The 24,979-nt window shown below is 36.8% G+C and overlaps 1 protein-coding gene across 4 annotated transcripts in view; it reads left to right on the forward strand.

The window, feature by feature from the left end:
• The window catches only part of GPCPD1 (glycerophosphocholine phosphodiesterase 1), a 59,728-nt gene that overhangs the window by 2,885 nt on the left and 31,864 nt on the right, over positions 1 to 24,979 (forward strand). For all 4 annotated transcript variants that reach the window (XR_015795097.1, XM_088134812.1, XM_088134813.1 and 1 more), the window contains exons 2-4: positions 6,277 to 6,354; positions 13,378 to 13,474; positions 18,628 to 18,712. Coding sequence is in view for 3 of the 4 variants with exons in the window: in XM_088134812.1 (XP_087990938.1) it covers positions 6,306 to 6,354; positions 13,378 to 13,474; positions 18,628 to 18,712 (231 nt within the window). In the remaining variant the exon portion in view is untranslated. The remainder of the gene's footprint in view (positions 1 to 6,276; positions 6,355 to 13,377; positions 13,475 to 18,627; positions 18,713 to 24,979) is intronic.

A 24,979-nucleotide genomic window follows, 5' to 3' on the forward strand; every position in this document is an offset into this window, starting at 1 on the left:
CATTGTGTGTCTTTGGCTGTATTCACACAGCATATTAAGCAATGGTTAACTGAACCATGTTAATTCAAATGGTCTGGGTTTGCAGAACACTAAGCCATATACTAACCACAGTAGCCCAGTCCATACAATGCATTGAGCCACAAACTAGCCAACCACACTTTAGCTTAATATGTTATGTTAATCCAGGCTGTTTTGGGGATGGGGAGAGTTGACTAGTATCTGATTTGAACCACAATGTTGAATGTAGGAATTTGGCATGATTGAATGAATTTCTATGCCAAAATTATTTGCTGCAAATTAATAAAAACTAGGCTGGGTTTCCACAACATGCTTACTCATGGTTATTTTAACTGTGGTTTATTTAACCCAGTTTTCTGGGTTTGTATAACATGCTGTAGTGTAAGAACATATGTACAGCTTGTATAACATGCTGGGCTAAAATGTGGTTGGCTGGTGTGTAACTCAGTGTCATGCAACTGTAGCCTTAATATGTGAGAAGGAAAGCAAAGATAGAATAATTGTCCATGACATACAGTTTTCCAATCAGAAGTGGATATTCTACATGTAAATTTCTATGTACTTTTTGAACCTGAAAATCCCAAATAAACAGATCTGGTTTTTATATTGGTTTGAGTGATGGCTTATTCAATCATGGTTATTCAGATGTTTCCATGCAACTGCCACCAACCATCTTTATTAAGATATATTTCATACATACACTAAAACAGAATATGGTTAATTGGCTTTACTGTACTGTGGTAGGTGAATACAACCGTTTACAGTCAGGAAAGACAAACCCCTTGTGTATTTCTCTTCTATAATGGCTGGTGTTTGAAACAAAATCCTTGGTCTCATTCCAGTCTACAGAGATTACAGGACAGATACTAGCTTAATTCATGATTTGAGCTGTGGTCTGCTTTTGTAGAAGAAAAAATAAGGAGGAAGAATGAACGTTGGTTGGATTATTTCTATCTATGCAGAGCAATTGGAGAAGGATGCCAGATCCTCATGAGAATTTGTTATTGAGTTGGAAGAAATCAGCCAAAGAGTAGGACTGTAGAAAAAGTTTTTAAATTATTATGCTTGCTATGTGTCATAGCCACATAGGCAAGATAAGATCTTCATTTTAAAGGTTTTGCCACATGCCATGATAAGTGGAATCTTACCTTAGGAGGCAACTGATATGGAACAGCTGTCTTGGGAAGAATGGAATTATATTAATGCTCACAAAGCTTGCACTTACAGTTTGACTATCAGAACATTCTAAGCCTTATCTTTCAAAATGAAAGCATCAAAAGATGAGTGACTCAGGATAGAATTCTTTGTTAAGGATGAACATGTTTCTGAATTATAGAGAAAATAATATTGCCTTGTAGGCAATCTGGATTTTAAAAAATACAGTATTGCACATAAATCTAGACTAAAGTACTGATTCTTTTACTTGGTCAGGTAAATAGTGGGTATTTACTTTTTTTATTATTTATCTGAAACATATTACCAAAAGAACCCTAAAACAGCTTACAATCAGTGATACAGTCCCTATCTTACAATATAAAAGACCACATGTGGGGAAAAAATTGGCATTTCAAATATTTTTTTCAGTAGTACAATGTAACTTACAATATATTCTTGAGTTCTGTTGTTGGAGAACATAAGGAAGGGGCGCTGTTGTGGTGACATGTCCTACTTGTGGGCTATTGAGGAAACAAAATTCTGATCCAAAATACTTTTTTATCTATTCCCCCAAGTCTCTTACGTTCTTACATCTGCTTGATGGTGAGCTTGTGAAGGTAAACCTCTTAGTCATAATAACACACAATGCACACAAAAAAAGAGTTATCTCGTGCTAGAAATATGTAAGATGAAAATTTTGGATTCTCAGTCCTGATACATGGAACTTCCTTTGCTATCGTATCCATAATCTCTTCCTATTCTTTCTTTGTGTTTTGAGCTGCTTTAGAAATAATTGTGAAAGGAGATCTTGTTCTTTCTGGTTGCTGCTGCTTTGATATTACAATTGAGTCTGCTTGCTTTTTTCCATGATAACATTTTGGAATGGTTGTGGGAGGTCATCTTTAACATGTTATAATGGATAGTGTCTTTAGCATCAAAGCCCTCTGTTGTCTTCCTGATTAACTATGACAGACTATACTTCACTTTCTGCTTCTGATAAAATATTCATTTCAACATGCTGTATCCTGGCCCTAAGTCATGCAGCAGTAGTTGATGCTGTAGATTTCATGGGGGCATCCAGTGGTATACTATATTTCTGTTATTGATAAAGTGGGTGTATCCTAAGTGGCTGGTTGTCTGTTGTGATCAATGTATGGCTCTTCCTGTTGTAAACATGAAAGAGAGACCAGGCAAATAGGATTCAAATAATTCATGAATGGATTTTCCTTAGCCAAGCCCTATAAAGTGATTGGCTATAAAGCCAATATAAAGCCTGTAAAGCCCTGTAAAGGATTAAAGACGTGGCCCTGCCAGCTTGCGTGGGGTGACAACAATCTTACCCAATCCAGGGGGTAGCTGGCGCTTTGATGACGCTCCCTAAGTGACTGCCAATTTTATATCTATTCTTGGATCTATTTATTTTCTATTTATTAAGATTATTGTATATTGTAATTTTAACTGATTTTAACTGTTTTGTAAACTGCCCAGAGTCATTTCAATGAGATGGACAGTGACAAATTTGATATATAAATAAATATAAATAAATATTTAAAAAATAATAAAATTGTATCTCATATAGTTATTAAATTATTGATGCATTATGAATCCACAATAGTGTAGCTGTGTTGGTGATCAGCAGCCTATCAATTTCAAACTCATATCAGAAAAGTGGTTTTCCTAAAAGGATATTCACAAATTTATGTGCATTTCATGCAAATTCACAGCTTAGTGTATAGTCCATAAAGATGAAATGCCCATTGATATGTCCTGCTGGCTTTCTGCAGTGCTCAAAACTGAAGGTTTCAGGTGGATGAATCCTGCATTGCAGGTTAAAGTAAACTGTAAAAAGAGGCAGCATATATGGACTTGTGCATTTCCACAGGAAAAAACTTTTTGCAGTAATAATTGCTTTAGTTAATATTGCATTAATTATATGGGGTCAGGATTGGACTGTAAATAATAAACTTGAATGTTGGTGTATAATTTCCTTTATGTAGGGTTTTCACTAATACTGATGGCAACCAGAGGAGTTGCAAGTTTGTTGATACATATGTTTTCCAGAAGGATGAAATATTTGAAGATTCTGTGCAATAATGTAAAAAGTAAATAAGCATACTGTACAGTTATTGAGTTGAAATAGATTGTGACTTAAAGTAATAATTTTTTAGAACTTATCCCTTATTATACCCAACTTCTTGATCCTTTGAATGTATATCCTGAGTGTAAAGAAAAGTCTCTGTCCAAGGCTGTGTTAGTTATTCATATGGAAGAGAAAGAGGCTCCTTCTTTGGTTCTCTATGTCAGTGAATGGATTGAGCCAGAGTTGCTGGCTGTTTGGCTCAGGCTTAATTTAAAATATAGCCTTTGTTGAAAATTAGTTGCTGATAGTAAAATTAAAGAATCAAACAAATTAACTTTAAATAAACTAGATTCACATAGTATCCTAACCCATAATGTAGTTGTTTTAGTTTTAGCTTAACATATTGTATGAATCTACAAATCATGGTTGAATTGTTATGTGTGATTTAGTCAGTAAATCATGATTAAACTATGCTTTGCATGAAATATAAACCAACTTAGTATGATATGTTTGGTGCAGTGTGTAGTTTCAACCATTGTGGTTTATAAATGTATGGTTTGGCATTATGAATGAATCAGGCCACTGATTTATTCAACAAATCTTGATTAAAACAAACCAGATCTTAGTGTGCAGTGTGTGAACTAAGCATCCATACCTGTCAGTAAGAGGCTTGATGAATATGTGCCATCAAGACAGTGTTGACTTTTAGTGACTACATAGCTAGCTAGTTAGAGGCTTAAGATTGGAGAAAACTCCTGAGAATACCATGGACAGCCAAGAAAACAAACAAATGGATCATTGAACAAATCAACCCAGAGTTCTCTCTTTAGGCACGAGTGACCAAGCTCAAATTATCCTACAGGTAGTCCTTGACTTACAACCACAATTGGGACCAGAATTTCCATCGCTAAGCAATGTGGTTGTAAAGCGAGATGTCACATGATCACATTGCTTAGCGATGGCAATCCCAGCAATTCCCCTTGCCATCGTTAAGCGAATTTCACTTCACAAGGACCCACCCCAATCTAAACCATTCCAGGCTTGGTCCCACCCAGCCCCGAACCTCAGTAAGGTAAAGAACTGCCTCCACCTCCCCCCACCTGCCTATCTCCCCCCATCTCTCCCTTTTGGCGACCTTGCACCCTGCCTTTCACCCATTGGGTGAAACCACTTCCTGCCTTCCCCATTGGCTGGCAGCGGGCGCAAATAAATATGCCAACTAATGGGGAAGGCAGGAAATAGTTTTGCCCAGTGGGGAAGTGCCAGGGATTGGCTAAGGGAGCCATGTGTAGGAAGTGTTCGCCACAGAAACTGCTGGGAAGCCATAGCCATCCCAGCCCAGTTCCAGCTGCAGTTGCCCTCACCATTATTGTTGTTGTTGCCCAGCAGCACAGCACAAATACTGTAAGAATGCCAGCCAATGGGGAAGGCAGGAAGCGGTTTTGCCCAATAGGAAAGGGCTGAGGGTTGGCTCAGGGAGGAATAGTTTGCTGGAGAAACCACTTACGGGGGGCTTGCTTTTGCTGGTTTCACGCAAAGAGGCTTCTTGATGTGAAGGGCCAGGCTGGGCACTCCTCAGCAGCAGCAGGAGCAAGGTGAGCTGGGGTGGCAGAGCTCAGGGTGGCCCAGGTCTCAGAATTCAGAGTGGCAAGAGGGACTGGGACTGGGCTGGGGTGGCTGTGTTTTCCCGGGGCATGGCAAGCAGCCCCAGAGCCATGTGGTTCTGGGGCTGCTTGCCACTCCACAAGGCAAGGTACAGGGCAGCCAAAAGGGCAGAGATGGGGGGGAAATAGGTGGGTGAGGGGAGTTGAAGTGCCTCTGCAGTCGTAAGTGCAGACAGGCTGGCAAGTGCCGAAATTTTGGTCATGTGACTGCAGGGGCATTGCAACAGCTGTAACTTCGAGAACTGAACCAAAATCACTTTTTTCAGTGCCTTCATAATTTCGAATGGTCGCTGAACAAACAATTGTAAGTCAAGGACTACCTGTACTTCAGACACATTATGTGACGATGCAGCTCTTTGAAAAAGGCTATAGTGCTGAGAAAGGTGGAAGGAAAGAGAAGAACAGCAGCAAGGTGGATGGGCTCAGTTATAGTGATGATGAGTGCACCTTTGGAAGACCTGAAAAACCAGATTAGGGCTAGATCATGAGGGAGAAAATCTATGTGGTAACTAGGAGTTGAAAATGATTTGATGGCACATAATCAAATTCATTAAAGTGTCTCACACTCTTTACTCTTTTTCTTTAAAAAAAGATTTCTTGGCTTGAAGTCATTTCTATTTAATGAGGAAGTTTGCCCCTTTTCTATATTTATCAAAAGTTAATCCATGAAAATGTAGCCCATTTATTTCATGTTCTCCTTAAAATAACCATTGGCTTTGGGGGAACTCCAAAGTGTCTCCTTTCAAGTGTCATCTGCAGAATGAGCTTGCATGGAATTGTACCTCCTCTGAAGAACCAAATGCATCTTTTGTGGATTGTTCTGGATCCAGTACAATTTGTAGATATGAAGGTGGTTGCTTCATTGTGTGAAATACTGATTTCAACTACTTTGCTAAATGCAGCTCCATCGGGAAAAAGTGGGCATGGCTTCAATAATTTGTGCACTAGCTACTCCACAGCCTTGCAAAAAATAGTTGACTTTTAAAGCTGCAAAAACATCTTAATATATGCTTTATTTGAAGAATCACTCAAATCTGTATGAACATGTTTGAGTTTGGCTTCATAGACCCTCATCTCTAGTTTGCCATTAGTTGTTATCAGTTTGGCAGATTGCAGAGCTGCTCCCCAGGGGAATTTAACATTTGGCTTTGTTTAGATGTGCAGTAAAAAACTTTTATTTTCTTCTGTCACAATTCAAACTGTATGACTTGATCACACAGTATATCAAGTTTGTGCTGCTATTCTCTACTCCTTTTTTTTTTTTTGCTTGTATTGTAATTTGTCTCAGGGCTCCTTCTTGAAATATTGTGTGCAGATAAATGAAATAATAATGTATTACTTTCTTCTCTTTCTCAATAGATTACCACAGTTTTTGAAAATAATTGAATATGGCACCTTGTCAGGTTACCTTTGAAATAAGAGGAGTATCTCCACCAGGTACAAAATAATTTTTTAATGCAGACTTGCAATAGAATTGGAAGTTAATTATACCCAAATAGTTAGAGATGGGATTTTTGGAAAATTTGATTTCTGTTACCTTTTGTAGTTATGATTTGTATATAATGAGTATGTATGTGAAAACTTATTTTTAATGAGCAAGATAAGTTTCCTTAGTTCCAGTATACTGCTTCCAAATATGTCCTGTCAAATATTTCTGTGACTATGTCTTATCAGTAAGTGAAATCATTATGTTTGAATTTCTATATTTGCTCTTCAGACCATTTTACCACTTATATTTCTTGCTTGTAGTATCACTCTCATGCTAAGAGTATTTTCTGATGCTTAATTTAGTCCCTGACCAACCAAACTGAACAATTTTCCTCAGAAAATGGGACCATCTTGTCAGTTTTTGTGTAATGCAGGTAGTCCTCCACTTATAGCTGTTCAGCATATCCTCATGCCCCCCCCGTAGCCTCACTGTGCCTCCCCTGCCACTCGTGCACCCACACACACTCCCCGAGCTTCGCTGCACCTCCCTCGCACCCTCATGCACCCTCTCCAACTTTCACTGTGCCTCTTGTGCATCCCTGTGCCCCCTCCCTGACCCTTGCTGTGCCTCCCTCACATCCTGATGCACCCTCGCTGTGCCTCCCTTGCACCCCCATGCACCCTCCCCAAGCCTTGCTGCACCTCCCTTGCACCCCTTTGCACCCTCCCCCACCCAACAGCAGCCACTTATCTGCCGGCCAGCCTGCTTATAAAGCTACCTGGGACTTGCAACTTCCTGCTGGCTTCCTCACTGACTTGGTTGTGGGAAGCTGGCAGGAAGTTGCCTTGCCTAATGACCATGGGATTTGGTTAACAATGTCAACTGGGACTGCAAGGATTGCTTTTGCTAAACAATGTGGTTGCGCTTTACGACTGCATAGCTTAGCAACAGAAATTCCAGTCCCAATTGGTGTTGTAAGTCGAGGACTACCTGTACTTCCCTTCCTTCTTTCAGCCAGTTATATAACATTGCTTCACAAAAATTCTGTAGTATAATGTAAAGTAAAACTTGTGACTAGGCAGTTTCTATTGTTTCATTCTATAATACATCCATTTTAAGATTGAGTCCATATTGATTGAATAAATATTAAAACCACTTTGTTCCTCATAGTACTGGAATTGTGCTCTCTTGTGCTATAAGTTGTTTTTAGTTAAATGACTTGGTTCTCTTTTTAAGGCTAACCCTTCCTCTGCCCCCCATCCTGGGTGTGAAGCCTGACAGATATGATCAATGAACATTAAGTAAAACCCAGTTATTTAAATGAACAAGTAATCTTCTATTGGATTGTAATCTAATATGTATTTTTGATATGAGTAATAACCAGTCACATTCACTTGAAACATTTACCATGTTTTCCTAGATCAGTTATTTCTCTTCAGTAGAAAGGTGATTCAAGAAGTATTATTCTGGGGAGGTATGAGAGACAGTGTTTTGTTAGCTGTTTTATTTTATGACAGCCTTAATTTCTGTCAGTATATTATAAAAGTCATATTCTTTTGAGGTTGGTGGAGGCATTTGGGATTTGGGGAATGTATTTTGGATAACATGACAAAATACCTTTTAAAGAGTTTGTTCACAGAATAGCTATGTAGAGGTCACAAATCAGATACAAAACATCAGTTTATCAGAATGCTAGCTGTTACCTCCTCTAGTCTTCTGCCTTACAGGTCATTCCCTATCAGCCCTATTTACTTTCGTTCTTTTTTCCAGACAGGGATATTTCCAAACAAAGCACTGGGTTGTAATTGCCGTTCATTTCTGCTTTCCAGGAAAGATTATGAGAGCTAAATGGAAACCAGAAGCAGTACTGGAAATAGATGATGGTAGAACCTAGCACTGTATGTTGCAGCATGCTAGCTTCTCTCTCTCTCTCTTTTAAATAAAGAATATTTTTTAAATGTAAAAAAGTCATAATGGGTCTATTGTTCTCCCTGGCATCACATTGGGAACCTCAGCTGTAGGTATATTGTTATAATGTCATATTCTGCTTCTGGGTACTGGAATTGCAAGGGCAAACTCAGTACGACATTCTATCACTTTATTCAGGCAAGCTGGGTCAGGTTAAGAATCAGACCTTTTTCTGTGACTTCTGTTTGCTGAAGCATTACAACACTATAGTAGCCCTTCCGGCCTGTCACTCCTGTTCCCTAAAACATACCCAGCAAAAGTGTGGAGAATTGATAGGGAAAAATGGCGACACCTCATGGAACATACATTGCTGTCAGGAAGTATATTTAAGATAGTTTCTAATATCTCAATAGAGAAATGATTTTTCTGCATTAATCACTACTTAGCTTGGTTTGCACATTGTACCAAATCATCATTTGTTTTAGTCATGGTTTGTGGAATGAGCTAGAATAGGCTGGTTCACAAGTAAATCTAATTCATAGGCCATGGTTTCCAAACCAGATTGTTGGAGTTAGTGAACACATTAAGCCACCATATTGTAGTTCCTCATATAAACCAGCATGATATTTCAGAAGACTTAAGCTGCCATTACTCTCCACCTGGCTATCTTCCTTCTCCCTGCCTCCACTAACTGCATGAAGTATATTTTAATGCACCTTTTCCAGTATGATGCCCCCAGTTGTATAAGTCTTAAGTGGGGGTTCTGGAAATTATATCTCCAACACATTGGAGGGCACTAAATTGGGAAAGACTGTTTCTGTACAAATGTAAAATACATGCATACATACATGCATACATATATATTGGTATGATCCAGGTATGATTTTTGACATTCTTACACTTAACATTTTGTTTCCCACCACAAAATCATGCGAAATTTAATGATTTGGGGGAAATTTGGGGGCAGAAAAAAGATGCTGGAAGACTGCATGTGGTCCTGGCACCTCAGTTGTCTATCTTTCCTTTAAAGTAATGTAGAGCTTTTCTGTTCTTTGAATCTGCTGGTTGTATACTGTCTAATCTTGTAACTGATCCCTTCACTACATAGCAAATTTAAAAATATTGCATAACAAATCCCTAGCAGCAAGCAACTTGTGGATGCCTTAGATTAGAGGCAACTGACTTTTTTTAGCCTAGAACATATCAGCTTTAGATGTTTACAAAACTAATAATGTGTAACTATGTTGCACATACATACTAATCTTGCAATAGTGTTAAGCGCATCTTTTGCTCCCCCAAGTGCAATATCTGTATAATGCCAATACTGTATCTCAATAGTTTTAATATACCTCAGTATAGTCTTTCTTGTAAAGTTCAGACAAAAATTATGAATTTCCTGTTCTGTTATTGCTTTTATTTATTTAAGATGGGATATGAAGTTAGTGTGTGCAAAATGTGTGAAACTCAAATTATTTTGAGTGCAAACAGGCTTTTTCAATAATCTTGAAAGTGCTTTGAACTTGAAACAATGTTTTTAACTGAAAACAGAACTGTTTTGAGTGCAAAACACTTACATGCACTTCCAAAATAATAATAATAATAATTTTAAATAATAATATTAATAGTAGTAGTAATAATAATAATTATAATTATTATTATTATTACTACTACTACTACTATTAATATTATTATTTAAAATGATATGAAACAGCTATTTTGTGTTTAAACAGGGCATTTCAAAATTTTTCAAAATAATTCTACATTACACACAATGATTATATGGTGAAGGAAAAAATCTAACTATATTACAATGATTAAAATAAACTAAATATGACAAAAAAAGTAAAAAACCCAGTTAACAGAAAAGTGTAATAACTATAAATAAATATATGAAATTAATTTAATCATTAAACTTATTATTAAATCTAGACCATATAGCAATATATTGTGTCATCTTCTCATTTTTAAAACATAGACTTTTCAAAAATAGGTTACAAACTCATATCCTGGGTCCATACCTTAAAATCAGGAGATTAAGCTTTTTTCCAATTATATAACATCTTGTTTTCTATATCCCAGGCGTGATGGAGTCAAAGCTCTTCATGAGATGACAGATTCCATGTTTTAGAGATACGAAATTCAGATGAGATGGAAGGGGAGGGGGGGAATACAAGATGGTTAAGCCACTCCATGCATCTGATGAAGTGAGCTCTAGCTCATGAAAGCTTATACCTTTTAATAAAATTTGTAGACTGAAAGGTGTTACCAGATTCCTTCTGACTTTTGGCTGCCGTAGACTAAGATGGTTTTCCTCCTACAATATCACAGACATAAGAATTCTAATGCCTATGCCTTTTTAAACATTCCGGGGCAGGGGGGGTTCCAATAAACATGAAATAATCTTTTCTGATTAATTTTAATTTCTTTTTTAAATCATATGTATATTTCACCATTTTAACACCTTGAACCCGTTGCTTTTCCAGAATTAGATATTCTAATTCTTCATTCCATATTCAAATATCTAATAGTGACTTTCATTTCACATGTTAATAACTTATAACATTGAATTGTTGGTTTTTGTTCAGGCACTGCATCTTTTTAGGAAGCTAAAATGTTTTAGTACTGGTACCTCAGAGGCTGGTAAAGCACCCAGGGTATTCTGTTTGGTTTGTATGTGTGTAACTGTATCTATTAACGGAGGTAGGTCAAACTCAAAATGCAATCTCTCAAAAATCTATAAAATAACTGTTAGAAATCAACTGATTTAAAGTTTGTTAATTCCAATAGAACATTTTCCTCACAATTTTCAAATTTGAGTTATGCCACAATGTCAAGTTCTCATGTGATTTGGGATCAAAAAGTAACTGCTTATATATTAATTACAAGTATGCTTTGTGGCTTTCAAAGCAGGAAACGAAGATCCTGGTTTAGTGTACCTGGACCCTAAAACATGCCCTAATGGGCCCAAAAAAGAGAGTAATTGTAATATAGGTAATCCCCAGTTTAAGAACAAGTTCCATTCCCAAGGTCTGTCCTTAACTCAAATGTACATGTAAACCAGAACAGTGTTATTGTATAATACTGTATAAGTAGTATTGTGTAATTAACTCAAACCATTGTGTATTTAGCTTGAATCATTGTGTATTTAACTCAAATTTTGCTACAATAGGTTCCATTCTTAACTATGGATTGTCCTTAAACTGGGCATACTTAACCTGGGGATTACCTATACATTACTGTGGATGAGGAGGAACCATCTGATTCAATGCTGCCACAACTGGATGTTAGGGCTACCTAGTTCTGGGGACATTCCATTTTTAATCTTGGATGGGGTAACACTTCCTCATTCAAGAGTGGTACACAATCTAGAGGTCTTCCTGGATTCACAGTTCCTGCTTAATGGGCAGGTAACAGCTGTGGCCAGGAAGGCCTTTGACCAGCTGTCTCCTAGATCGGGAGGCCCTTCAGGCAGGCTCTCGCACCCTGGTCATCTCATGGTTTGATTACTGCAATGAGCTTACCTGGGGCTGCCCTTGAAGACTACCCAGAAACTTCAGCTAGTCTAGAACGTAGCCATCTGGGCAGTGACAGGCATGCTTCGGTGACACCTCTTCTTTGTGAGCTGCACTGGTTGCCACTTTGCTTCCAGGTACAATTCAAGGTGCTGGTTATTTGAGGGACTGCCTATCCTCTGTGGTGTCAGCCCAGCCAGTTCAATCCAACAGGATTGACACCCTCGGCGTTCTTTTGATTAAGCAGGGCCATCTACCAGAACCTTGGAAGCATAGCTTTTTTGTTGTGGCGCCTACCCTCTGGAATGAGGTTTCCCCTGAGATCCGAGTAGCTCCCAGTCTGATGGCATCCCAGAAGACCTTATGGGTATATAACATGTTTGTGTTATTGATCAGATTTGCCAACTTGTTATTGTTATATGGTCTTTTTTTGTTATATATTTGTTTTGTTTTTATGCTGTGAACCACCCAGAATTGGAATTGGACAGCACCTAAGTCAAATAAAATAATTTAAATAAATAAATCTCATTCCAAGGAAACAAAAATAAAATGCCAATGATATGGTTGAAAATCTGGTAGGTTAAACTGCCATCATCATAAGGTAGCCACAATTTATTTAAAAATATTCTAGGGGCTTTAGCCTCTATAAAAATGTAGGGCATTTCAAACAGTTTGCATTAGAAATAATATTGTATACTCTTATTATGCAGCCTTTTTACTTGTAGAACCTTATGCAGTCATGAGTCTGATTGTGCAACATGCACACACGTGTATGTATGTGTGTGTATATGTGTATATATATGCATACATACAGGGTTTCTGTTCCATCTTATCCATTTGCATCTGGGCATGCACAGATAGGGAGACTAATATCTTCTATATGCCTGGTGAGAGCTCTTTGAAATTTGGAATCATACCAATGTGAGCGAGGACATTTCTGGATTTCAAAGCCTGTTCCAGCTGAGGCGGAAATAACAGAATATTCTTATGCCCAGCAGGGAAAGATTGTATTCCTCCCACCATGACAAATAACTCTTTGTCAAGTTAGAAGAAGAGTAATCAATTGGGATATGAGATAATGAGAGAGGGGCTAAGAGTCAAAGGCTCTTCTTTCTTCTGCAATCCTGATCAAGATTGTTATTTCCCCCATAGACACTGCAGAAGCAGCTTTCCGCTCCCAGCCACTGAGTTGCCAGTTGATTAGCTAGCTGTTAGATAAATAAGTATCAATTCAGGGAGAGGCTGAGGAAAGGAAAGTGTAGTGCATTACCCGCTTGTGGCTTAGGAAGTTAGCTGCTAGCAGAAGATTGCATGTACAAATCTGTTCATACAGGGAGTTACTGTTTCATTATTGAGCAGCACATTGGGGTCTAAGTAAGAGAAAGCCAGTGTATAAAATCCCTGTTGAATCAGTTTGGCCTTGTGTTCTATGAGCATGGGCTTCCACAGTAATTTTTATAATTTTACTATTTGATAAGATACTTTTCATATTTTTAATAGAAAGATGGCCTTGAGGTTGTATAATTTTGGTTCAATGTATATTATTTATGTCAGTCTGAATGCTCAATATTTGAAAGCTTTATTGTTTATTTTCTGACACATTTTTTCTAGGAGAGATTTTTGCTATATGTGGAAGCTGCTATTCTCTAGGAAACTGGAATCCTCAGTGTGCAGTAATCCTTCAACCAGAGGATGAGGCTGGTGATGTGTACGTTTTTTTTCAGTAGTACACCAAAACCCAATAATAACTATAACAGTAGTCTGGATAATGCTAAGTATATTTGTTATGTGTCACTTCTTTCATCAGTATCTGAAAAATTCATTTTAGAAAACTGGTAGTCTTAACATTTCAGCTGGTGACAGCTTTTTGTTACTTGGATCTTGTTAAAGCAATTTCATTCTTCATAGCTGATTTGGGATGCCTGCAGGTAAAGGATTATTGATTGGCTGATTATTAAATTTACCTCCCACCTTTATTTTATACAACTCAAGGCAGCATACATAATGCCCCCAATTCCTATTTTCCCCGGAACAACTATCTTGTGAGGAGGGTTGGCCCAAATACACAAAGCTAGTTGTTGTTGTTGTTTTTATAAAACTTTATTAAGTTTCAAAAAGAAGATAAAATATAAGGAAACAGAAAAGAGAAATTAGAAAAAGAAAAGATTGAAGAAAAAGCAAAATTAAAAGTGCAGAAAAAAAAGAAAACAAGAAATAAATAGAAAAGGAATGACTTCCGACTTTCCTCAGTACAGATACAAATATGAAATACATTAACCTCTTGCTCTAAAATTAACAATAGCACACAATATTTCTATAACCACATACAGTTCTAATCATCAAATCCCAAAATCAAAATTTCATTTCTTTCAGTTTCAAGTAAAAAGTCCAAAAGTGGTTTCCAAGTAGAAACAAAGCTAGACAATCTTTTCTTTAATCAGAGTAGTCAGTTTTGCCATCTCTGCCAGTTCCATTAACTTCACCATCCATTCTTCCATTGTAGGTATTTGTAAGTCCTTCTACCTCTGTGCATATAAATATCTCACTGCTGTTGTCATATACTGTGTAAGAACAAAGTCCCATGTTTTCTTTCAATTTGTCCATCAAATCTAGAACGAAAACCTCTGGTTTCAATTGTACATTTACTTTAAGAATTCTCTGAATTAAAGTACATACCTGATCCCAATATTTCTTAGCTTTCTTACATGTCCACCAAAGATGATAAAAAGTACCTTCGCATTGATTGCATTTCCAACATATATTTGACACTCCCTTATACATCTTTGGCAATTTATCAGGTATTAAGAACCAGCAATACATCATCTTGTAAAAATTATCTTTCAAATTATAATTCAATGTAAATTTCAATGCTTTACTCTACATGTTCTCTCATTGATCCAACATCATATTATATCCAAAGTTTTTTGCCCACTTAAACATACAATCTTTAACATATTCATCTTTCATATTAATTTTCAGTAAAAGTTTATACATCTTAGCAATAACATGCTCATCATTAGAATACAAGTCCAATTCAAAGTCAGTTTTCTCATTTGTAAAGTCATAGTTCTTCTTGTCCAAATTAAATCTTTCTGTGAACTGAGCTTAAGGAAACCATTGACAAATATAATCTTCTAACTCCAGTTCTTCTCTTGTTTTTAATTTAGTTTCTCCTTCAATAAAAGTCAATAAATCAGCATAAGTTTGTTTAACTATCATTTCTGAAAAAAGCTGCTTGGGGTGACAATCATAAGAGAATTTTAGGAGACAATATTGCTTTATATCTATTCCAGACTCTCAAAACGGCACACCTAGCAAAGTGATTTTTGAAATCTATGTTAACCTTAACTTTCTCATACCACAAATAACCATACCACCCAAATCTTAAATCATGTCCTTCCAACTCCAATAGCCTCCTGTTTCTCAAAGTCAGCCAATCTTTCATCCATACCAAACAAGAAACAGCAAAGTACAATTTTAAGTCAGGTAATCCTAGCCCACCTCTTTCTTTAGCATCTTGCAACAATTTATATTTAATTCTTGTTTTTTTGCGTTGCCATACAAACTTAGAAATATCTTTTTGCCATTGTTTAAACGGTACATCAGTCGTCAATATTGGTATCATCTGAAATGAAAATAACATCCTAGATAAAACATTCATCTTGATTACTGAAATTCTTCCCAACAGCAACAATTGTAATTTATCCCACCTCAATAAATCTTTTTTAATATCATTCCATACCTTAACATAATTATTCTGAAACAACATGCAATTCATATTAGTCAATGTAACCCCGAGATATTTAACCTTTTTCTCAATTTTAAAACCAGTTTGTCAAAATTTCTTGGTCTTGTATTTTCATATTCTTAACCAACATCTTTGTTTTTTGTTTGTTTACTTTAAAGGCACCTAATGCACCAGAGTCATTCAATTTCTTCATTAAGTGCTCGATACCATTCTGAGGCTGTTGTATAGTCAAAACTAAGTCGTCAGCAAAAGCCCTCAAGTTATACACCTCTTTTTAAATTTTCAAACCCATTATTTTCTCATCCTGTGTAATGTCTCTGTTCAACACTTCCAAGACCAGAAATAAAAAGCAAATGGGACAGAAGTTGTCCTTGTCTTGTCCCCTTCTGTATCTCATATGGTTTAGTTAAATCATCGTTAACAATAATATGTGCCTTCTGAGATGTATAAATTGACTTAATCCCTTGAATAAAGTTCTCCCCAAAGTCCATATCTTTCAGAACTTTAAACATAAAGGACCAATTCAAGTTGTCGAAAGCTTTCTCTGCATCCAGAAAAATCAGTGCCGCTTGCTTTTCATTATGTTGTTGTAAGTACTCTGTTATATCCAATGAGATTCTCACATTGTCCCCTAATTGCCTTTTGGGTAAAAACCCACATTGATCTTTATAAATAAAGTCCTGTAAAATCTTCTTTAATCTATCAGCCAATATTGATGTAAGTATTTTATAGTCATTGTTCAGCAATGAAATCGGTCTATAATTCTTAGTTGAAGTTAAATCTTGTCCTTCCTTTGGTAATAATGCAATATTAACCTCTTTCCAAGATTCTGGCATAGCAGATCCATGCAAAATAGAATTAATTGTATTCTGAAGTGGTTGCAAAAGTTGATCTTCAAAACATTTATAGGATGAACTTGGTAATCCATCAGGCCCTGGTGCTTTTCCTTTTTTAATTTTTTTTATAGCTTCTGATATCTCAAAAGCTGTTAGTAGGGCTATTCACAATTTGTCTCTGAGATTGTGAAAGTTTTGATAAATTCTGTTTCTTCAAATATTCATCAATCTTTTCCAGGGAAACTTCCTGTCTTTTATGCAAATTTGAGTAAAAATCATAGAAGAATTTCTGAATATTCCCATTATCTATTAATATAGTATCACCGTCTTGAATCTTTAGTATCATTTTCTTTTCCTTCTCCTTTCTCAATTTGTATGCTATAAAGCTAGTTTTCATGCCTAAGGAAGGACAAGTCCTAGAATTTACAAGATCCTGGTTTCTAGTCCAGCACCTTAACCACTACAACAAACTGGGCCTCATATATATTTATTGCATTTATATCCACTTTTCTGTGGACGCTCAGGTGTTGCACGTAGGGATCTCACCCTCATTTTATCCCTAGAACAACAACCTGGTAGATATGTTGGGCTGAAAGACAGTAAGTGACCCAGAGTCACTATCTATATTCAAGTGAGGACTTGAACTTGGGTCACCCTGATTTCAGTCCAGTACTTTGATTATGATCACTAATCTGTTAGCATAACATAGTTGTGTGGCCAAAGTATTTATTTGGATTGTTAATACATTTGGTGTTCTGAGGGTCCATCAGGGGCATAACCACAGAATGACTGATGTTTAAAAATAGATTTCCCCAAACCTATTTATCACCTCCTCCCATTTTTACAATAAATGTTAAAGTTCCAAGTCATCCCTCTGTTACCTTCATTATAAATTAAAAATTCACATGTCTTTTCAGCTAACTTTGGAAAGTGGGACCAGGAATGGGAAGTAACAACATGAGACTCCTTCCCCATCCTCACTTGTTTGGGATCATTAGGAAATAAGAGGTGCTGGTACAGAGAAAGAAAAGAGCCACAGCATGCCTGCATTAGCTATGTCAGAGGTTGGAAGGTATAAGAGGGGTAGCTTTGAAGTGTAGGGAGGACAGGATGGAGTAAAATGAAATGCTTCCTATGGCCCACACACTTCATCAGTGACTGCACTAAAGGACCATGCTGATGGGAGAACAGTAGTTCAGCCCAGAGTAGCCACCGTGGATTAACAATGCATCCCACATAGTCATTATCACCAAAAAGCACACCTTTGCTACCTGGCCTCACTGTTATCTCCATACTTTCCTTTCCCTTACTGTCTTCCTCATTTTATGTAATTGGCTTGCATAATTGGGGGAGTAGGGAATGCTCTTTTGCAAAAATTTAAAATTTCCAACTAATATTTGGCATGGAATGGTTTTTCTCCCAGCCCAAGTGAGTGGATATACTATTTTGCTCATTAGTAAAATTGTCTGGTGTGGGTTTTTGTTATAGCCTGGTTGGAATAGCAGTGCTTGTAGGCATTCATCAACCCAGTTAATGCAGCATAGGGGTAGTTGTTGGAGATTAAAGTAGTACTATTGTTGTCATATCCGAAGCCTTTGAATAAGTGCCAATATTTAAGTCAGGGTGAATGCTTCTTATGTTGCATTTCTATAAGGTTAATCTCTTCGGAGAAACAGTCAGTAGTGGGTCCACATGTTCTCTCTTACTTTCCTTTTTTCCCCACCCCTTTCAATGCAGTAGCCTGCTGGGGAAAAGGCATTGTTTTTCCTAGGCCTGACTCATTTGCAGAGGGCTTTTGAAATTGATCCAAGAACTATAAATTGACTATTCTTAGTTTATGTCTGAGTCACAAAATATTGTGAAGGTCAAGATTGTCATCAGGAAAGATATGGCAAACTCCTTCACATTCACTACATTTTGTGTTTGTTTTTAAAACTGTAACAGCTTTCTTTTTCACTGAAGAAATTGTTGGGAGCCTTACTAGAACATGCAAATAGCTTTGTCTGGAAACAACATATGATAAATGTCTCTTTTTTAAAATGTATGAATTGGTTCCTGAATAACATGCTAGGGCACTGGGGTAGTTTTCATCTTCTCTTTAACCTATGGAGCTACTTAAAAGTAGCTGTGATCTCTACTGTTAAAGGAAAAGGAAGTAAAAATGTTTTAAAATCCCATTGTGCATGCATGTGTATATGTACCTACATAGCCAGTGATTTTTATGTAAGTATTATTGTTTAACCATCCTGCATTTTTTTTAAAACTATTTTTCTGCAGTCTGCTGTGGAAAGCTTCAGTTGACCTCCCCAGAGGAAAGAATATTCAATATCGATATTTTCAAGGAAGTTTCTTAGAACCCAAGGTATGTATACATAAATAAACATAAATCAAACTTCTTGGCTTACTCTGATGGTAAAGTGTTTAAGGATACAGTAATCTACAGGCACTTCCAGACTTATGTGGCTATTCCAAGAATCTTGTTTAATTCAATTTTTGCAGAAGTCAGAATTGCATCAGCTGTCCCAAAACTGAAGTACATTCACATGAATCTGAGCGTGGAATTTTGATGGAGGATGATGGATTTAATTGCTAATTAATTTTCAAACCTTGAAAATTTTACATGTGGCTTATGAAAACATTTGTTTCAAGTCAGTTTTATATAAGTCAAGTCTTGCATACCTCTGGGAGTGTCTACACATTATAGTCAGCTAACGAAGTTCATGTCCATTCAAATATCCTGACAGCAAACTGTGTTTAAATCCACATTTATTACACAGAAAGCATTTTAGGTAAGCATAAAATCTTAAAAGCAATGCATATATTTTTCTGTGCATGCAGGCAAATGGCAATTGATCGCTGCTTCCCAACACATGTACATAGATCCAAATGAATACTAGTGATGAATGCACAGAAGTAATATATTCTATGCTTTTCCTACTCAGTTGCTTTCTGTATATGGTAAAAGTAGCCTAGGAAAAATATCAAACTTAAACGGTACATTCAAAACACCTTGTTGCTGTTAACTTAAATTCAAATGCAAAGTATTAAATATGGCACTCACATAATTTTTTTAAAAATAGAAAATAGGCAGAAGTCCTGTTTGAAGGAAATTCTAGAAGTAGACAATGGCATATAGAAGGCAGGAAATCCATAAGCTAGAACTCTTGCCAAAGTTAGTTCAGTACTGTTGTAATTTTGTTAATCACCCACAGTATGAAAGATAACACAACCATTAAAACCATTAAAATTTTGGTAGATCTGATGTAATAAGACAAAGTCCCTTATAATACATGCAAACTTCACAGTATGTATTGGTAAGTGTGTTTCCTTTGAGTAGGTACTCTGTATCGTGCACGCTATAAGTACCGTGTGATGCAGAGGCTTCTGTGGTAAGTATACATTTTATGGAATAGCAGAGTAGAAACATACATAAAGAGTCAGTATAAATGGCCATCATGAACCTGATTGCGAACAAAGATTTAACTATGGATGGAGTTGATGGGAGAGGATGTATTGCAGTGAAATATGTGTTGTTTCGGTGTGGGGATACAGTACAAGCAAGCTGAAAACAAATGGGATATAAGAATGAAAAAAATAGTGTCGTTACAACTCAATGTAAAATGAATGCATCTTGTGAATTGAATTAATCATGATAAGATAGTGCTTTTATAAATGATCCTTGCAGTATGTCTATTTCTAGCAGTTTTATCTACTTAGTAATACTTCTCAGATATTTCATAATTCTTAATCTTTTATTGTAGCAGAGAAACAGCCTACATTTAGGACTGAGATAAAATCCAGTTTAGGGGTTTTTTAAAATGTATTTAGAAACACATGAATTGAAGATGAATTGAAAGTACATGAAATATGAATTGGAAGTACAGAAACTGATACAGACTTACTTCCATGTATTGTTTGACGCTTTAAGTGTTAAGGTGATTTTTTTTTTAATCCTCTAACAAGGAAGTGGCAAACCTCTAAATTTTCCATGAATTGTATTGGAAACTACCAAATTTTAAAAATGGATAATAACAAATTTACATGTAGATTAGGGTTGATTTCTTAGTTCATGGTTAGAATGGCAGTAGGAAAAGAAAACGGCAATTTCCTTTTGGACTTAATAATTACAGATTGTGCAAGTGCCATATTTTTTGTTGCAGCAACATATTAAATGACAGTCTCAAATATTTTTGGTTACTCACATAATCCTCTTTTGGAATATTAGTAAGAGGAGACTGATTTGCCAAGAGAGGGTGACTTGCATGTGTACTAGATCACACTGCCTCGGACTAAACTGAATTATGCAAACATTGTCAAGTAGCTAAACTTTGCCTTCACTTTCTTGCTACCATGTTTAAAAACTGATTCACATTTGTAGATGCTTCAAGAACCTTGCTTGACAGAAAACCACCAACTTGGGGTACTTAAGAGACACTGGTTCATTATCATATATTAAAAACGCTATTAAAAAACAAGTGTAAATACCCATAGCTAGCAGAATACTAGATGGGTTATGAACCCTTTTTATTTTTATTATGACAAGCAGGAACCCAATTTTTACTTTAAGAAAAATGAAACAATAGTTGTCATCCCCCCCCATGCCTAAGTGTCTTGAGAAGCCTATAGATAGTGCTTTTTTTCTTCTTGTTTTGAGAAGGGGTCTTCCCATTTCTCAAACTAACCAAACAACCCTATCTACAGTGGGGCAAAAAAGTATTTAGTCAGCCACCAATTGTGCAAGTTCTCCCACTTAAAAAGATGAGAGAGGCCTGTAATTTTCATCATAGGTATACCTCAACTATGAGAGACAAAATGGGGAAAAAAATCCAGAAAATCACATTGTCTGATTTTTAAAGAATTTATTTGCAAATCATGGTGGAAAATAAGTATTTGGTCACCTACAAACAAGCAAGATGTCTGGCTCTCACAGACCTGTAACTACTTCTTTAAGAGGCTCCTCTGTCCTCCACTTGTTACCTGTAGTAATGGCACCTGTTTGACCTTGTTATCAGTATAAAAGACACCTGTCCACAACCTCAAACAGTCACACTCCAAACTCCACTATGGCCAAGACCAAAGAGCTGTCAAAGGACACCAGAAACAAAATTGTAGACCTGCACCAGGCTGGGAAGACTGAATCTGCAATAGGCAAGCAGCTTGGTGGGAAGAAATCAACTGTGGGAGCAATAATTAGAAAATGGAAGACATACAAGACCACTGATAATCTCCCTCGATCTGGGGCTCCACACAAGATCTCACCCTGTGGGGTCAAAATGATCACAAGAACGGTGAGCAAAAATCCCAGATCCCCCCACACAGGGGGACCTAGTGAATGACCTGCAGAGAGCTGGGACCAAAGTAACAAAGGCTACCATCAGTAACACACTACACCGCCAGAGACTCAAATCCTACAGTGCCAGATGTGTCCCCCTGCTTAAGCCAGTACATGTCCGGGCCCGTCTGAGGTTTGCTAGAGAGCATTTGGATGATCCAGAAGAGGATTGGGAGAATGTCATATGGTCAGATGAAACCAAAGTAGAACGTTTTGGTCTAAACTCAACTCGTCGTGTTTGGAGGAGAGAGAATGCTGAGTTGCATCCAAAGAACACCATACCTACTGTGAAGCATGGGGGTGGAAACATCATGCTTTGGGGCTGTTTTTCTGCAAAGGGACCAGGACGACTGATCCGTGTAAAGGAAAGAATGAATGGGGCCGTGTATTGTGAGATTTTGAGTGAACACCTCCTTCCATCAGCAAGGGCATTGAAGATGAAACGTGGCTGGGTCTTTCAGCATGACAATGACCCAAACACACCGCCCGGGCAACGAAGGAGTGGCTTCGTAAGAAGCATTTCAAGGTCCTGGAGTGGCCTAGCCAGTCTCCAGATCTCAACCCCATGGAAAACCTTTGGAGGGAGTTGAAAGTCCGTGTTGCCCAGCGACAGCCCCAAAACATCACTGCTCTAGAGGAGATCTGCATGGAGGAATGGGCCAAAATACCAGCAACAGTGTGTGAAAACCTTGTGAAGACTTACAGAAAACGTTTGACCTCTGTCATTGCCAACAAAGGATATATAACAAAGTATTGAGATGAACTTTTGATATTGACCAAATACTTATTTTCTACCATGATTTCCAAATAAATTCTTTAAAAATGTGATTTTCTGGATTTTTCCCCCCATTTTGTCTCTCATAGTTGAGGTATACCTATGATGAAAATTACAGGCTTCTCTCATCTTTTTAAGTGGGAGAACTTGCACAATTGGTGGCTGACTAAATACTTTTTTGCCCCACTGTATGATGATTTGTCAATTTGAACTTAGTTTTTTATTGGTTAGCTGTTTCTTGAACTGTTTGTTTTCTAATTTTTGCCTTGAACAATGGAAGATACCTCCTTGCTGGCATCTCTAGAGTTCATCTGAAAACAGAAGCCTCACTAGACAGAAAATTATTTGCGTGTCCTTTCTGACTGTTTTTTCATTTGGGATGTTTATGCTATTATTGTACTGTAATCTTTTTGTTGGTGAGGAATATAATGTACACGAAATACTGTCTTATATCAGTTAAAATCTATCTTCCATATTTAATTATTTTAATTGAAATATGTTGTTTGACCATGGGCATACTTAATGCAAACATTTAATAAATTGTTGTTTAATGATTCAGGGGTAGAAGTGATTATATATGTTTAACTTGTAAAATCTCAGCAGATGATTGCAATTCAAACACATAAACAAGTTTAAGTGTTCATTTACTTCAGCATCTTTTATTCTAAAACATAGTTTGTTTTCAGTGGGGAGTATGGTCAAAATGAGCAGTCCTGTATGTGGAGAATTGGGTGATGGAAAAGCTGTTACTTTCTGAGCCCTGCTGGCATGCTGTAGGTGTTAAACAGTAGATGTGAGGAATAGCCTTTCATAGCTTTTGTGCCACCTTCGATGTAATTGAAAGAAAATAATTTATAATGCCAAGTTTCTTTGGCCAGACCAGACGTTCTATATTGTAATTCTCCTAGCGGATCGATGCTTTGTCTGCATCTGATAGCTAGCTATACAAGTGACCTTTGGCCATGTGGAAGACCTCTGGAATAATTCACTAATACGTATGACAACGTCCCATGAATTGCCTCATCTATGGTTCTGTTCTCTTTCTATACAAGTTTTAAGTCTTGATCCTGTGGATTCTCTGATTTTTGTTTTTAATAAAACTCATAGGCAAACTTTATCTTAAAAAAGAAAATAGCTTTCAGCTGTTTCCACCAAAATAAGCAACATGAACTACAGAAATATTGAATGTGTGATGTTACACCACATACATAGGGTTAATGTTCCACCCAGGGACAGACTTTCTAAATTAATAGATTTATATTTTATTTTATTTATTTATTTATTAAATTTTTCAACCACCCATCTCCCCCCAATGGGGGAACTCTGGGCGATTCACAATAAACAATTAGAACATAAAATATATAAACACATAAAACCATAAATTAAAACATAACTAAAAAGAGACCAAGGGGATATTACTATGTCATTGCTTTCCATATACTATGAAATAGTTTATAATTAGATAGTATATTCTTGGCTACCATTCCATCACCAAAAGGGTACTACCCTCACACCAGATTTTACCTAACTGTCAGTCAGATGCAGTAAATTAGCCTTTTCCTGCTTCCTGTTGCTTCTAATTTGCAGGGTGATTTAGTTTCAAGGTCATTTTGCTGATGTTTCCCCTGGTCAGATCTTTTCATAAAACCTTTTGATACTGGATACTGGTGTCTGCTTAAATATTCACCCTTTCATAGCAAGACTTCTGGCACTTAATCTGTCCTGACATTTAGGTTCACTCTAGCTGGAACTTCACAGCTTCAGATTCTGCTCTCTTCAGCAACAAAAACCAGTTAACCAGCTAACTGTTGTTCACTTAATTGTCTTATATTCTCCAGTTGGCCTTGCTCTAAAATCCTAAACAGAACTGGTCAGTCTAAATTAATTCATTTCGTGATCCAGATTTACTGTCTTCTCAAACACCAGTTTTAAGCCTTTCTTCTAAGGCATCTGTAATCAAGGCAGCTTAATTGTCTCCTGTCTTATTCGTAATGGAAAACTGGATCAGTGGCTTATTTAGATATGTAATTCCTTCTCAAAACCAAATGTTAAAATATATAGTGTTTGTCTTCATAAGCCCTAATCCTAAGATTGGACCTGAATTTCCTAAATAACATTTTGCTAGTTCAAAGATATCTTAGAGATTCCTGTAAATAATATTGTTGGGGTAGGAAGAAGGAAATATCCTTCACCTAGAAATTTATACATGTTATTTACAGTTTAACTGGGTTTTGGACAATTCATTTTTAAAAGATGACTTTAGAAAAAGCTATATAGAGCAGGTGAGCAATGTTGATACTTTTCAGACAAATATATCAAGTAGGAGGCTTGTGGCTACTTTTGATGGAATCTATTGTTAATTTTTAGGTACTTCAAACTAAAAAGTTGAACCAAGTTGAACCAGTCTTAAGATTGATTTTCTGTTTAATCTAGGTAACGGCCACTGATTTTCTGGCAATATTCTTATAAGAATCCATACAGAGATATACAGGTAGTTCCTGGGTTAAGAACGCCCAGGTTAC

This window comes from Python bivittatus, unplaced genomic scaffold, assembly GCF_059951505.1.
Source record: "Python bivittatus isolate LINGU-HERP-01145 unplaced genomic scaffold, Pbiv_v1 ctg000020_np1212, whole genome shotgun sequence".
In the NCBI taxonomy this organism is placed as follows: Eukaryota; Metazoa; Chordata; class Lepidosauria; order Squamata; family Pythonidae; genus Python; species Python bivittatus.